Source organism: Trichechus manatus, unplaced genomic scaffold (genome assembly GCF_000243295.1).
Source record: "Trichechus manatus latirostris isolate Lorelei unplaced genomic scaffold, TriManLat1.0 scaffold00117, whole genome shotgun sequence".
Taxonomy (NCBI): Eukaryota; Metazoa; Chordata; class Mammalia; order Sirenia; family Trichechidae; genus Trichechus; species Trichechus manatus.
Genome location: NW_004444053.1, coordinates 9036360 through 9050297, shown reverse-complemented (window position 1 = coordinate 9050297; position 13938 = coordinate 9036360). Strand labels below are relative to the sequence as shown.

Below are 13938 nucleotides of genomic sequence, written 5' to 3'. Positions count from 1 at the left end.
CTTGGGTTGTTATCTGATGTTACTGATTTTCCAACTGGAGGACTCCCTTTAGTATTTCTTATAATTTTAGTTTAATTTTTACAAATTCCCTAAACTTCTGTTTGTCTGGAAATGCCCTAATTTCACCATCATATTTAAGAGACAGTTTTGCTGGATATATAATTCTTGGTTGGCAGTTTTTTCCTTCAAGGCTTTATATATGTCATCATTGCCTCCTTGCCTGCATGATTTCTGCTGACATTAGTGTGAGCTTAGTCTTATTGACTCTCCTTTGTAGGTGACTTTTCGTTTATCCCTAGCCGCTCTTAAAATTCTGTCTTTATCTTTGGTTTTGGCAAATTTGATTCTAATATGTCTTGGTGACTTTCTTTTGGGATCTACCTTGTGTTGGGTTCAATGAGCTTCTTGGATAGATATCTTCTCATCTTTCAGAATATCATGGAAGTTTTCTGCCAACAAACCTTCAACAATTCTCTCTATATTCTCTGATATCCCTCCCTGTTCTGGTACTCCAATCACTCATAGGTTATTCCTCTTGATAGAGTCCCACATAGTAGGGTTTCTTCATTTTTAAAAATTCTTTTATCTGATTTTTCCTTAAATAAGTTGGTGTCCGGGTCTCTGACCTCCATTGCCTCAATTCTGCTCCTATGACTTTCTATTGAGCTGTCTAATTCTGAAATTTTATAGTTAGTCTTTTGCATTTCTGTTTGCTGTCTCTCTATGGATTCTTGCAGCCTGTTAAATTTGTCATTATGCTCTTGAATAACCTTCTTAAGTTCCTCTATTGCTTTGTCTGTATGTTCCTTGGCTTGTTCTGTGTTTTGCCTGATCTCATTCCTGATTTCTTGAAGAGTTCTATATATTAGTCTTTTGAATTCTACCTCCGGTAATTCCAAGAAGTTCTCTACTATTTATTTTATGTTTGTTTACTGTGTCCTGGCTTCTTGTTTTGTTTTTTTTTTTTTTTTGATATGCCTAAATAGGCTGGTCATGTGAGCGACTTTGATTATTGGCATCTTTGAAGCGCTCACATCCTGTCTCCAGGTGGCTAGAGCTGTTACTAGGTATGTGAGCTCAAGACTCTGTTTAATTTTCTTGTGTGGATTCAGCTCAGGTGTCCAGGTTGTCAGTCACCAAGTGTATGGTGCAGGCTCTCACCTACAGTCCTAGACAGGCAGGGCTGAATGGAGTAGGCACAGGTATCTGGCTGCAATAGAGGGTCATGTGCTGATCAAGGCAGGGGGCTGACTGCTGCCCCTGAGTGTCTGGGTGCAAGGCGTATCCCTGTTCCCTAGAGCATGTAGGTAGTGGGTTTTGCAGCCAGATTATAGGCATCCAATGCTGTTGGCTGTAACGACTGGGGGTCAGCACTTATTCTTGAACCCCTGTCTTGGGTTGCTCAGTGGAGTGGGTGGAGCCACCAGTTCTTAGGCCCCTGATGTGGGTAGGTGAGGACCCTGCTTAATGGGCATGGCAGTGTCAAATGTCACACATCTGCCACTCCCCCTTATAGCAGACAAAGATGAAAATAGGCTTCTGATATATACCCTTCTATACTGTGCTAATGAGGGCCTATGCTGTTGAAATGGTCACACACAGGTCTATGCAGGGGTGAAAGGCATTCAAAGTCTGTGGACCCCTTATGCCTGTGCCTAGGCAAAGAGACTGTGCCTGCCCTGAGTTCCCAGCTTAGGGGAGCTGGCAGGTTATTTTTTCCTGTTTGTTAATTTGTTCCCTCTCCAAAGCTGGGAGAATGACTCAGGGTGTACTATGGGTCCTACTTCTGGCCCATGGAGGGCGGCAATCTCTAAAGCCTGACCGGGACCTGGAGCAGATCAGGGAGGAAGCAGGTAATTGGGAGAGAGGTATTTCCCAAAAGGAGGGTTTTTTTTTTTTTTTGATCCACATGGTAGATTAGTTACTTCTACTTATCTTTTGCTGATCGAGTGCTATTTCTTGCTGGTTCTGGAAGTTTGAGCCGACCCTCTGCCACTCGGTCTCTCCTGATGTGGAAAATGATTCCTGATCGCCACTGCTTGCCTCACCAAATTCACCAGCCAGTCCAGCCTGCAGGGTGCTGATTCCTTCCAGGTCAGGTCTGATAACTCCTCGCTGCTTCTGAACTGTCTCTCCCTCTGCCTGCTGCTCAGTCCGATTCCTCAACTTTGTCTCTGATGTTCAGGGCCCCTAGATTGTCATATATAATTGATTCACTTGTTTTTTCGGGTCTTTGTTGTAAGACGGACCGCAGGAAGCATCTGACTACTCTGCCATCTTGCCCCCGCCCTGCCCAACTCCATTTCTCAGTGAGTCACTTGTGGTAGAATGAGTTGGTTTTTTGTTTTTCTGTTTTTTGCCACATTCCCAAGATTTAGGGCTGAAGTATACATATTTTAAAGTTAACATTTATAGTAATGAAAAAATGTTTTCTTCTTTCTTTTAATTTTAAAAGCAGATGATCAGCAGCACCATGTGTCCACTTACTAAAAGGTAATTAATTAGAGCTGTTTGCAGTTCTGCTGGAAAACTAAGTAACTGCTTAATGAATTGTGGCCTTTGATGGTCTTTTCTCCCACTGAGTCTTTTCTGCCACTGGAGTCCTATTCATGGAAAAAGGCTCTGCCTTTTAACATAACCCCTGGGACATATGGTATCCCATCCACTTTTTCTGACTCTCGGGTTTCTTGTGACTTTACTTTTTCCACTAAAAGTATTTGCTGTCCTCCAGTGGGGACTTATGTAATGGTGAAAGGTGAAAGAAACATTCATTGAAGCAAAATAGCTGGGATATCAACCTTAAATGTGAGGTAGTGCATCCAGGAGGTGTGATTGGGTAAAAATTTTGTCTCTTTTGTTTTTTGTGCAGCTAGATAAGCCTTGTAAGCATGTTTATGGTTTCCTTGTGGTACTTGGGGAGCACTGGTGTTTTTTTTTTTTTTTTTTTTTTGTGTGTGTGTGTGTGTTTCAAGAAATCCTGCCACTCATGACCAGTGGGACAGACGGGCAACCCACCAATCCTGGCACCCGAGAAATCCCCGAGGTTTGTGGGACCCGTGTATTCCCAAATAATATTTCTCAAAATCCATATTACCAACCAAAAATTTAAACATACTCCATGACTCAGCATGCTTTCATTAATGAAAACAAATGGTACTAAAAAAAAAAATCAAAGTAGAAAATAATTGGTCCTGAAAGTGTTAAAGGCAAAGATCCAAATAATTTGCTTCATCAAAATAGAGTCATCTATCCATTAATTAATCTACCTATTCATTCACCAAATATTTATTGAAGGTCTACTATGTGCCTGGGGGCACCCCATGGTAACATGGTCTCTTCCACAGGTCCCTCCCTGGCCTACTGTATGCCCAGGACACCCTGTGGTAATGTGAGCTCCTCCACAGGTTCCTCCTTGGCCTACTGTGTGCTCAGGTCATCCCATGGTAACATAGCCTCCTCCACAGGTTCCTCCTTGGCCTACTAAGTGCCCAGGACACCCCATGCTAACATGGCCTCCTCCACATGTCCCTCCCTGGCCTACTACGTGGCCAGGACACCCTGTGGTAACGTGAGCTCCTCCACATGTTCCTCCATGGCCTACTATGTGCCCAGGAAATCCCATGGTAACATAGCCTCCTCCACAGGTTCCTCCTTAGCCTACTATGTGCCCAGGACACGCCATGATAACATGGGCTCCTCCATAGGTCCCTCCCCGGCCTACCACTTGTCCAGGATACCCTGTGGCAACATAGGCTCCTCTACATTTCCCTCCCTGGCCTACTATGTGTCCAGGATACCCTGTGGTAACGTGGGCTCCTCTACATGTCCCTTTACAGCCTACTATGTGCCCAGGTTACATAGTAGGGCTCCTCCACAGATTCCTCCCTGGCCCAGGCTGCATCTCTGGTGTTCCTCATCCTTTGTTCTGTGCTGGCCTGTATTTATTGTTTGGCCATTTCAAACTAAAAGGTGGGTGTGAAGGAGGAGACCAAGGAGGAGAGTAAAAGAAATGGATCCTTGTGGGCCAGCCAACCCCCTAGAAAAGGAGGGGAACTGACCCCTCAGAGAGCCACTTTCCCTTCCCCTTGGGCTGTCAGTTCCTTCCAGCCCACAGAGCAGGCCAGTAACCCAGAAAATACAGGCACTTACCAACTGGCTTACCTCCATTCTGACTTCTGAAAGGGTAGGAGGGGAAGGTAAGGAGAGCCCCCACCGCATATCTGCTCATGGCTGCTGAAACCAAGCTCTGAACCTTCCTTCCTCCCTTCTCTCCTTCCTCCCCATTTCTTACCCCTTCCTCTCAGTGAATGTCTCTGCCTGGGGCCCAAAGAACTCTGGAACAGCCCCGACTCTGCACTTCTTGATTCTTGTGCAAGCTCCAACAGATTACAGCCTGGGACTCAAGAGCATGGTGGAGACAAAGCCTGTTTGCTTTGTGGGTCATCTGTTCTCAGCCAAGGGAAGGGCCTGAGTAGGGTGTGGGGAGCAGCTGCAAGTCACCTTGGGTGACTGTGATGCTATCTAGGCCTAACGGTTTCCTCTGGGTAGGCACTTCCGCCCTCCTGTTTGTGAAGCCAGAAACCTGTGCTGGGGTAACCCCCTTCTGAGCAGAAAGGACGGCTAGGTGGAGGGAAAAAGGAAAGCCTCATGTTGCAAAGTTAACAGACATGCTAACAAGTGATGCTTTCATCACCAGCTCAGTCCCATACCCTTAAAAAAATAAAGAAAAAGAAATCACAAAAATGCATTGCAGGGTACAGGGAAATTTACTTTCTTGCTGCCAACTCTGCCCTAGTGTCCTCACCATCATGACTCTGTGGCTGGAATGGGAGGGGACTCACCATTAATTCCAGGGGGTGGGGTCCCTTTTCAGCAAGCTCCGGAGTGGCAGGCTCTAAACAAAAGAAGTATCGGGTCCCTAGTCATTTAAACCTTGTACATGAGGATGAGCATTATAAAAATAGCTACTTATCCAGAGTGCCTGGTGGATTCAAACTGCCCACCTTTTGGTTAGCAGCCAAACGCTTAACCACTTGCACTACCAGGGTTCCACTTCACTTTTTATAGGTGAGGAAAATGAGGATCAGAGAGGTTAAGTGGCTTATCTAAGGAAACACAGCTAAAGAGTAGCAGAGCTGGAATGCAATTTTCAATCTGTCTGAAATCAGAGGTGTTGCCCCTATTCTCAGCTAAGTTAAAGGAGCTAGAAACCACTCTGGTATTAGGGCTGTTTTAGAAAGCTGGGCCTTAAGAGGTTCTATGGCAGTAGGTATTCATGTCTCCAAGACTGGTAACTAGAGCAGCAAGCTAAGTACCTGGAAGTCCATAGGTAGTGTTGGGATGCCAGGCATAATCAGGGCAGTGATTCTTAGCGTGAGCAAACTCTGAGCTTAGTTCCTTTGCCTGATTTCTCGACATGTCTCCCTCCATAGTGCTTGCCATCGCCCATTCTGCTGTTTACCTCGGCAATAGCTCTCTCTTTTCTTTGGTTGAATCTGGGTCAGGGATTAGGGAGTGGAGGTGGGCAGGAGAATGTTGCAGAACAACACAGAGGCACCCCTGCCAGCCAATTCCTTCCACTCACAAAGCTCTGAAGTCATTCCCTCCTCTTCCTCTTTGCCTTAGCAGGAGGGATGCAGAAGGGGTACCAAGCGCTGGTAGCAAGTATGGAAGCTGGAAGCAGAGAAAGAACATTGTCCAGATTCCAGTCCCTGTATTCCTCCATTGCATCCTCCTCTTCTTCACCCTCTTTGCTGCCCAGAGGTCTGGGACTGCCCTGGGGGAGGGTTGCTATGCTAAGCCTTACAGGAATCGGATGTTCAGGATCCTGCCCTTTACTATATTTAACAGGAGCAGAGAAAAGGCACTCTAGCAAATAGCTTGTGGGAGCTGAAATTCTCATAAAGTCAAACATGTCAATCAAATCGGCGAGAAGAAAAGATTTACTGCTACAGGGAGCTTGAGAAGCTTTGCTTGAAGTTGTTCTCCTTCTCCTTCTCCAGAAGATGAAACACAGATGAGCATAGATGATAGACTGATAGATGGTGGTTTCCTGAAAATGTGTGACTGAAGGTGTAGAGAACAAGAGATGTAAAAGGGAAAGCTAGTCCTGTCAGTTCCACACTGGGGTGGAAGCATCCCTCTGAACAGCTCCTCTCTGGGGCCAGGAGAGAATACAGAAGTATTGGACCAGGGATGGAGGGCCCACTTAACTTTCCACCCAAAAACTCCAGGAAAACTAGGTAGACTTCCATGTAATTTTAAAAAAAGGGAGTGGAGGTGGGGGGAAGGAAAGCAGTGATGATGTAAATAAAAGAAGGGAACAGACACGAGGAAACATCAGAATGAAACAACAGCTCTAATTTTTAGGGCAATAAAAAGAAACAAGGCATATTTAATGAGGGAGAGGTTGAGAAGAACTGAAACTGGCAAAGACCAGGGTCCTAGAGAAACTTTGCAAGAAAGAGGGGCAAGGCGGCTGTCCTATCCCCATGTTTGGGCAGATTAATAGAGTCGTGGCTCCCTCTCTTGAGTCCTGCCCTGGGAAGGACAGTATCTGTTTAGATTTGTGTCTAAATTTAAACCCTGATCGCCTGCCTCCCTCCTCTCCTCCCCACCCCTCCCCACCCCTTCCCTCCCTCTTCCCTCCTCCTCCTTCCTCGTTCTCTCAAGCTGGGCCCCTGGGCCCGGGCAGTCCCGCAGCCGAGTGGAACCGGGCTCGCCGAGCCACAGCCTACTAGCCCCGTGCGCGCCGCGCCCGAGCCTGGCCCGGGCGGGAAGGAGCGGAGAGCAGGGATCGCGACACCAGCCCCAGCAAGCGGGCGCGTTAGCTGTGGAGTCGGGCACCTGGAGGACATGGAGGTAAAGGACCCTGGCTGGGGGCGCAGGGCGCGCGTCTACGCCGGACGCGGGGCCCGACGAGCGCGGGGCGAGGGATCAAGGGCGCCGCCTCACCACGCAGCTGCCCTGGCTCGGAGGAGGGAGTCCGCGCCTCATCTCTGTTGCCAAGAAGAAGGGCAAATGCCCGCTGCTCGGATGCCTCCTTCGCCAACTCCTGGAGATCTCCCCTGGTCCTATTTAGGAGACTCCTCTCGGCAGGCAGGGGGTGTACACGGAAAGATGTACAGGGAGAGGAGAGAGTCCTTTCGGGGGGGAGGGGGCAGGTATTTTGGCTGGGGACTTAAATGCTTCAGAAAACGTGTTAGGAACAGCCAAGGTTCGTAAACGGGCAAACCGTGCGAGCACAACCTCTGCCAGAAAGCAGAAGCTGCTGAGTCTGAAGAGACAGAGACAGGTACTGAAAGAAACAGAACTGGCAAAGTGAGGCTTGTCCTCTGTGTAGATCTGTGGGCTTCCCTTTTGCTTGCAGACTGGCTTTTTAGAAAGTCCAGTCGTCCTCTTGCTTCTGTGGGTCACATCTTCTTTCATAACTTTCTGAAAAGCTCCCCTTACTGGACTGTCGGATGGCACTATTTGTGATAAAACTTGAGATGCCTCTGGACGCCCCTGCCCTTTGAGATGGTGTGTACTGGGGTGTGCTGGCCACATCTGGAAGCTGTACCAGGGTGAGGCCCGCAGCTCCTCTGCTTGCTCAGTGGAGTCCTGGGTACTTTTCCGGTACCACAGCAGCATCCAGGCAGTCAGCTTTCAGTGGAAGAAAGGCTAGATGTATTCCCCACATTGCTCTCTGCTCCACATCTTGAGGCTTCCATAGATTTCCCTCTTGAAATGGAGACCTGACGTTTAGCCTCAAGTCAATCTTAACAAGGCCTGGGGCTTTTGAAAGGAAGAAAAGAAAAAGTGCAAACTTTATGTAAGCTTCTAAGGTGATTCCCACCCTTGTTCAAAGGGAAACCGAGGCTCCTCACTAGCTTGTGGTCAGCAAGAATCTGGATTGAGAGTCAACTCTGCTCTTTCTTCCCAGCTTCTGGCTTACCACTTAGCCCTGGTCTTCTCTTCTAACCCAGACTCGTTGCTTGGCCTCTGAAGCTCTCTGACTTCGCTGCAGGGACAATTGGCTTGTCCTGGGCAGCTGTATTCAGGCTACCTTCAAGTCACAGGGGTCACCTTCAGGGAGACTTTGTGAAGTACGAGGGAGCATGGAATCCCCTAGAGTTTGAGATGGACCTGCTTTAGAAACTGTTGCAAGGCAGGAAAACTGAGCAGATTAGGGCTGAGGAGGTGGCGGTGGTGTTATTTTGTGCCATTCCGTTGATTCCGACTCATAGGTACACACACAGAAAAGCTCACTAGGTGGTGTCCACAAGTCGGCCATCAGGACGTGTCTCAAAGATAGCGTAAGCACCAAACAATGGGAATCTCTCTGAACTGGCTGGAGCTTCAGGACAGAGGTGGTGATGGCTCATGGACGCCCAGCCTATTGGGTTGGGTGAGGCTTCTGAAGTTGGTTCCCTCCTCTGGGAGAGTACACGGTGCCTCAGGTCCCAGGTTGGAGGCTCAATATGATTTATGGCCTGCCTAATCTCTAGCAGAAATGGGTAGGAGATAAGAGGAAAGCAAGTTTTAGGCTTAAAAGCAGGTCACTGCTTTTAACGCAGGTTTGAACTTTGTTCTAGGAAGACACACTGGGAATCCTGCATTTCTTCTCCCTCAGTTGAGGAAGGAACAGAGTGTGGCAGAGACTCTGAAAAGATCACTCGAGCAACTTCCTGTGTAGCTTAGGGGAGGTCTGTGCAAAGAGAAGGCCCTCTGGTCTACAAGCTGAGATGTGTAGTAACCGATATGTGATTCCACCAAGATACCAAAACACTCTGGCGCTGAGGCTGGGAGAGAGGGAGAAGCCTGGGAGGGAAGCAGGGAGAGAAGCAAGGAGGACTGTCGATTGCTGGTTCGCAGTGACTGCTTTTGAAGTTTGTCAAAATGCCAGGAAAAAAACAAACAAACAAAAAACAAACTGCAACTCCTAGTACTGGGGAAGGAAGTGAGGAGGAAACCAAAGGCTGAGGACTGGATGATACTTAGGCAGGAAGTAAACTTTTTATAGTAGGATATGATATTCAGGGAGTAGGATTTGGGGATTCCTAAAAATCTCAGATAAAACCCTCAATTGAGAGGTGAATCCCACTTTTGAGATATGAAGGGACCACTGTATTTGAGAAGAAACTGAGTTATATTACTTCCCAGTGTTAGGAATTCAAATGAGACCAACAAGGCTTACTTAACAATCGCTGTCTAGAACCCACTTACCTATTGGGTGTTTTTGGGAAACTTTCTTGTAAGTCATTGTTACCATTATCAACAACTTTAGCCCTTATTAAGCCCCCTGAACTAAACATGGTAAAAATGCCATCTGATCCCTGCCTTTTCAAAGCTCACAGTCCAACAGGGGGAATGAAACTCACTGTATCTTGTCATAGGGATGATTTTCAAATGCATAAGTGCCAAATGAATGACTGGTGCAGACCATAAGTTATCTAGGAGTTCAGAGGATGTAAGACTCTAAACAAGCCTTGAAAGAAGGGTGGATGATGAGGAGGGGAAGGCATAAGCAAATGGGTATGGGGGGAACATGTCAGCTTTGTTCAGGAAAGCAGGCCATGTGTCTGGAGAGGAAAGTAGGGGAGCAGTGAGAAAGAAATGAGAGTAATAAGATCAAGCCAGAGGGCCACCGAGTATAGTAGATGCCTGGCCAAATGGTAAGTGGGGCTGAAATCCAAGCCACCAGGAGGAAAGTGTGACTTTTTCCTCATACAGCGGTGCCTTGCTTAACTGCGCCCCAACAGGGTGACTTTTTCTAACTCTCACAGAGGCCAGCTGCAGCCCTTGGAGGCCAGGTTGTAGGTGGCCCTGGATTCTGCTCCCTGGTCAGTGGGAAACTCTGAAAGATCTTGAGTAAGATGGCAGCTGTGATGCAGCAGGGATGATATGGCAGAAGCACTGATTATTAGAGTGAGCAGGAAGCCAGGTCTGGGAGTTTCTCTGAGAGTCTAGGTATGTTCTGACTTTGAGAAGCAATAAGAGTAAGAACAAGAAGATGGAAAAGCGTGAAGACCAGGCAGGTGTTGGAGGAGAAGTAAGAAACCACTTCCTGTGTTTGAGCTCACCCGGGTACCCAGAAGAGCGGATTTGTCCAAGGGGTCAGGGAGAATGGTCGTGCCATATTTTATACCTCCTATAAGCCTTTTTTAGACAGAGACTGTCTTCCTGGTCTTTAAATTTCCAGAGATTAGCATAGCGCCTAGCATACAATCATCTAATTTCTCAATTATATGATTCTAATTGACAAATTGATACATGAATTAACAGAAATGGGAAATTCCTTCCCTGCTCAGTCTGCTGCTCAAATGTCTCCACCTCTGGAAGCCTTCTCAGATGGCCTCTAACTCTTCACAGCGCTCACAGGGCACCTTGTTCAAACCACCATTAGAACACCAGGTAACCATCGACCTCCTGGCTTTCTCCCTGGAAGACTTCTCAAAGGCAGGAAGATGTCTTCTACTCGTAGGGCCTGATGGATACTCAATAAATGCTTGTTGAGTGAGTGAATAAATGAGTAAGATAGGAGAAAGATCAGATTTTGAAAAAATCAAGGTTGGATATGTCGGTTTTGATTGTCCTAAGCAGAAATGTCCATCAAAGTCCTCTTATGATGTTGTGACTCCATATGCAAATATGATTTTCTCTAGAAGAGATAATAGGTGAAGTTATTATTGATAGGAACCCAGGGGAGAGAGGTGTATTGTAAAGAAAGAGCTGGAAACTGAGGACACTGAATTTAAATTAACATCCTTAGGTGCTTAAATATAAATTGTCGGCACTACCAAGTAGTTGAGGTTGCTTGAGAAAGTTTGCATCTCCTCACATCCATGTTTCTACTATTTAATTGAATAAATAAAGAATTTAGTCAGGGAAAATGAAACATTATTACCACTGAAACAAATCATGCATTTCTAAATTGTTGTTAGGTGCCATCGAGTTGATTTTGACTCATAGCAACCCTGTGTGACAGAGTAGAACTGCCCCATAGGGTTTTCTAGACCATAATCTTTATGGGAGCAGATTGCCATGTCTTTCTCCCATAGAGTGGCTGGGTGGGTTTGAACCACCAGTCTTTTGGTTAGCAGCCAAGCACTTAACCATAGTGCCACCCGGGCTCCTTATTTCTAAATTAGATGGACACAATTAGTGAGCCCTTTTCTCTGAGGTAACTCCAAGATCTTTCCAGGTATTGTTTGTCATTTATCCATTTACTCAACATTTGTTGTGCACTTATTATATACCAGATCATGTGTCTGAAGTGCTAATTAAAAATTATAGGGTTAGGGGATAGTAGAGAAACTTGTAAGCAGAATTCAAACCTCAGGAGGATTAATTTGAAATTACACATGAAGCACGGATAGAAACCCCAGCAGCCCTTGCTGTGTTTTGATCCACCCTCTCACTAAACCATATGCTGGTTGCTGGCTAGAGCTTATGGGTCATAATTAGGGATTGAATGGTTGGTGGAAATTCGGTGTTGGCTCGGGTGGACGTGTGGACATGCCTGAATACCCCCAAATTCCTCTCTGGCTCCCAGTTGCTCTGTGGGACCCTCACAGTGCAACTGGCTCCCATTTAACAGACACCTTCCATTTGCTAGGCTGCGATGACAGGAGGAATTGGGAGTAGTCAGACCCAAGGGCCCAACATGAAACCTCGCCTGGCCCAGGACCTATCAAGGGAGGGTGTGAGTGTATATTCCTGGAACGGAGTCAGGTTTCAGAGCCTCAACCGAAGCATGGCTCCTCACAGCAAGGCAAGCCCGAGCCTGAGAATGATCACGTCTGTGGGAAGTCTGGATGCTGGCTGCTCAGCAGACTGGTAATCTTATCAGGGCAGCAAAAGAAAGCATTTTGGTTCCCGAGAAATCCGAAGACAGTTCTCTGCCTTTCTCTAGTAATAATGTTTTAGGTTTGCAGAGCCAGCCTGCTGACCTCACTCCACTCACTAGGATCTGAAAGTCTCAATGTTCTGGGTAGATTGGAACAATCTTTAAGTACCTCCCTGCCATATTGTCAGGGACACAGAAACGTACGCTGCAGCGGCCTGAGGATTTTGACACCATTGGATCTTTGGAACGCCAGCAGCTTGCAATTTTTCTCTCACTTGAGGAACAACCCAGCGTAAGCCTTAAGAAATGAGACAGACTTGTTCTCATATTATTAAAATTTCATCACAAAAGCAGTATCCACCTCATGTCTGAACCTTCAGGGTTTATGCAGACAGTTTTATCTCTCTGTATAAAGAGGACACAGTGATACAGCTGACACGGTACAAAGACTTAGTCACCACCATTAACATTATTGCTCTAGGAGCCTCCAGAAGCTGGTCAGCTGAGTGGGTCTGCCTGAGCTAAACCAGAAGAGGATACTGGCCTCAGCCCTTGGTCTTTTGGGCAGTGAGCTTCCCTTTTTTAATTTTTTCCTTTTGGGTTTCCTGAATACTTGGATTTCTAGGATTTGTGGGAAATGATGGCTGAGCCAATGAAGCTCACCGTGTAAAGTCATGCATTTGGGTGGGTCACGTCATATTCCAGGGGAAGGGGTCCCCTAGGAGAGGTGAGGTGGGCATGCAGGGCCGGGGTAGGTGGTTTTCCTCATCTCTGGAAGAGACCCCTGAGATGCCATCAGAGCCCATCCTTAGCTGGAAGCTCTTGGATGGGAGCATTGAGAAACTCTGGACATTGGAGCTGGGTCGCCAATGCGGCGAAGAAAGTGAGTGTCCCCACCATCAGGTGCCTCCAGCCCTTCGTTCTGAACCTGTTTGCACCATGTTGGCACCCTGTTCCTGGCCTCAGAGCAGCAATCACAACTCTTTCTGTAATCAATCGGTAGCAATTCATAGCACGTCAAGCGCAGGCTCTTTAATTAGGTTCAACAAACACGCGCTGAGCCCTTACTGCTCATCAGGCACTGGGGACACAAAAAGGAACGTGTTACCTTGAGGAACTCGAAGTCTAGGAGGGAGGCAAGAGCCTCAACAGATGATTGTAGAACAAGCGATGTGAGTTCATGAGTAGAGGAGGGGCGTCCAAGGGTCCAGTTACAGATGACTTCCGAGCTGAGTCTTGAAGGATGAGTAGGAGTTAACCAAAAAACCCGTTGCTGTTGAGTTGATAGTGACCTATGAGTGTTGACTCATAGTGACCCTATGAATTAACAGAAAATTGGGAAGAGTATCCCAAGCAGAGGGAATGACAAGAGCAGAGCCAGTGGTGCAAGAAACAGTATGGTATGGGCAGGGAACTGCCTGCAGATCATTCCTGGAGGATAAAGGAAGAGAAGTGTATTTGAGGTTGGGGGATGAGATGGGGGGTGGAGGATTACAGAGAAATATAACGCACAGTTCCTGCCATAAAAGGAACCCCTTTCTATTTGGGGAAACAAGATATACACACAGGACATGACATAAAAATAAAGGAGAGTACCTTGATAAGCGCTCACATATGTGGGAATTCAAAGTCAGCTTCTCTAATGGGAGACTGAGAAACTTGCTTCCTCCGGTGGGGATTCAGCCTACACATGCGGCTCTCCCTGGGCCTCCTGGCAGCCTTGGGGTGCACAACAGGCAGGGGATTTCAACCTAATGATGACTATACTCCTGCTTGTTACCTACATCCAAAGGCTCCTACTAAGGAAATTTGAAATAGACTCCGGGCTCCAGGGGAATGCCTTTGGTAAAGCTGAGCAAAAGCCACCCCTAAGACCCTCTTAGGAGTCCCTGGGGGTCAACATAAGTCGGAATTGGCTCTACAGCAACTAACAACAACATCAGGGCCCTCTCGGAAACTCTGGATGATGGAGTTAACGCCCTCAGCTGCCAACCAAAAGGTTAGCGTTTCGAATCCCCCCAGAGGTGGCTTGGAAGAAAGTCCTGGTGATCTACTTCCAAAAAAGCAGCCACTGAAAACCCTATAGAGCACGGTTCTGCTCTGATACA

General features: G+C 47.1%; 1 protein-coding gene and 1 long non-coding RNA gene across 2 annotated transcripts in view; one reads left to right on the top strand and one right to left on the bottom strand.

Moving 5' to 3' along the window:
• Positions 1-9826, bottom strand: part of LOC111821959 (uncharacterized) — a 17596-nt gene extending 7770 nt beyond the window's left edge. The window contains exons 1-2 of the long non-coding RNA XR_002825265.1: positions 6955-9826; positions 4842-4894 (exon numbers count right to left, since the gene is read on the bottom strand). This is a non-coding gene — a long non-coding RNA (uncharacterized LOC111821959). The remainder of the gene's footprint in view (positions 1-4841; positions 4895-6954) is intronic.
• The window catches only part of RCSD1 (RCSD domain containing 1), an 80214-nt gene continuing 70381 nt past the window's right edge, over positions 4106-13938 (top strand). Inside the window, exons 1-2 of the mRNA XM_023738482.1 lie at positions 4106-4196; positions 6673-6861. Of these exons, the coding sequence (XP_023594250.1) occupies positions 6856-6861 (6 nt within the window). The 5' untranslated portion in view covers positions 4106-4196; positions 6673-6855. The remainder of the gene's footprint in view (positions 4197-6672; positions 6862-13938) is intronic.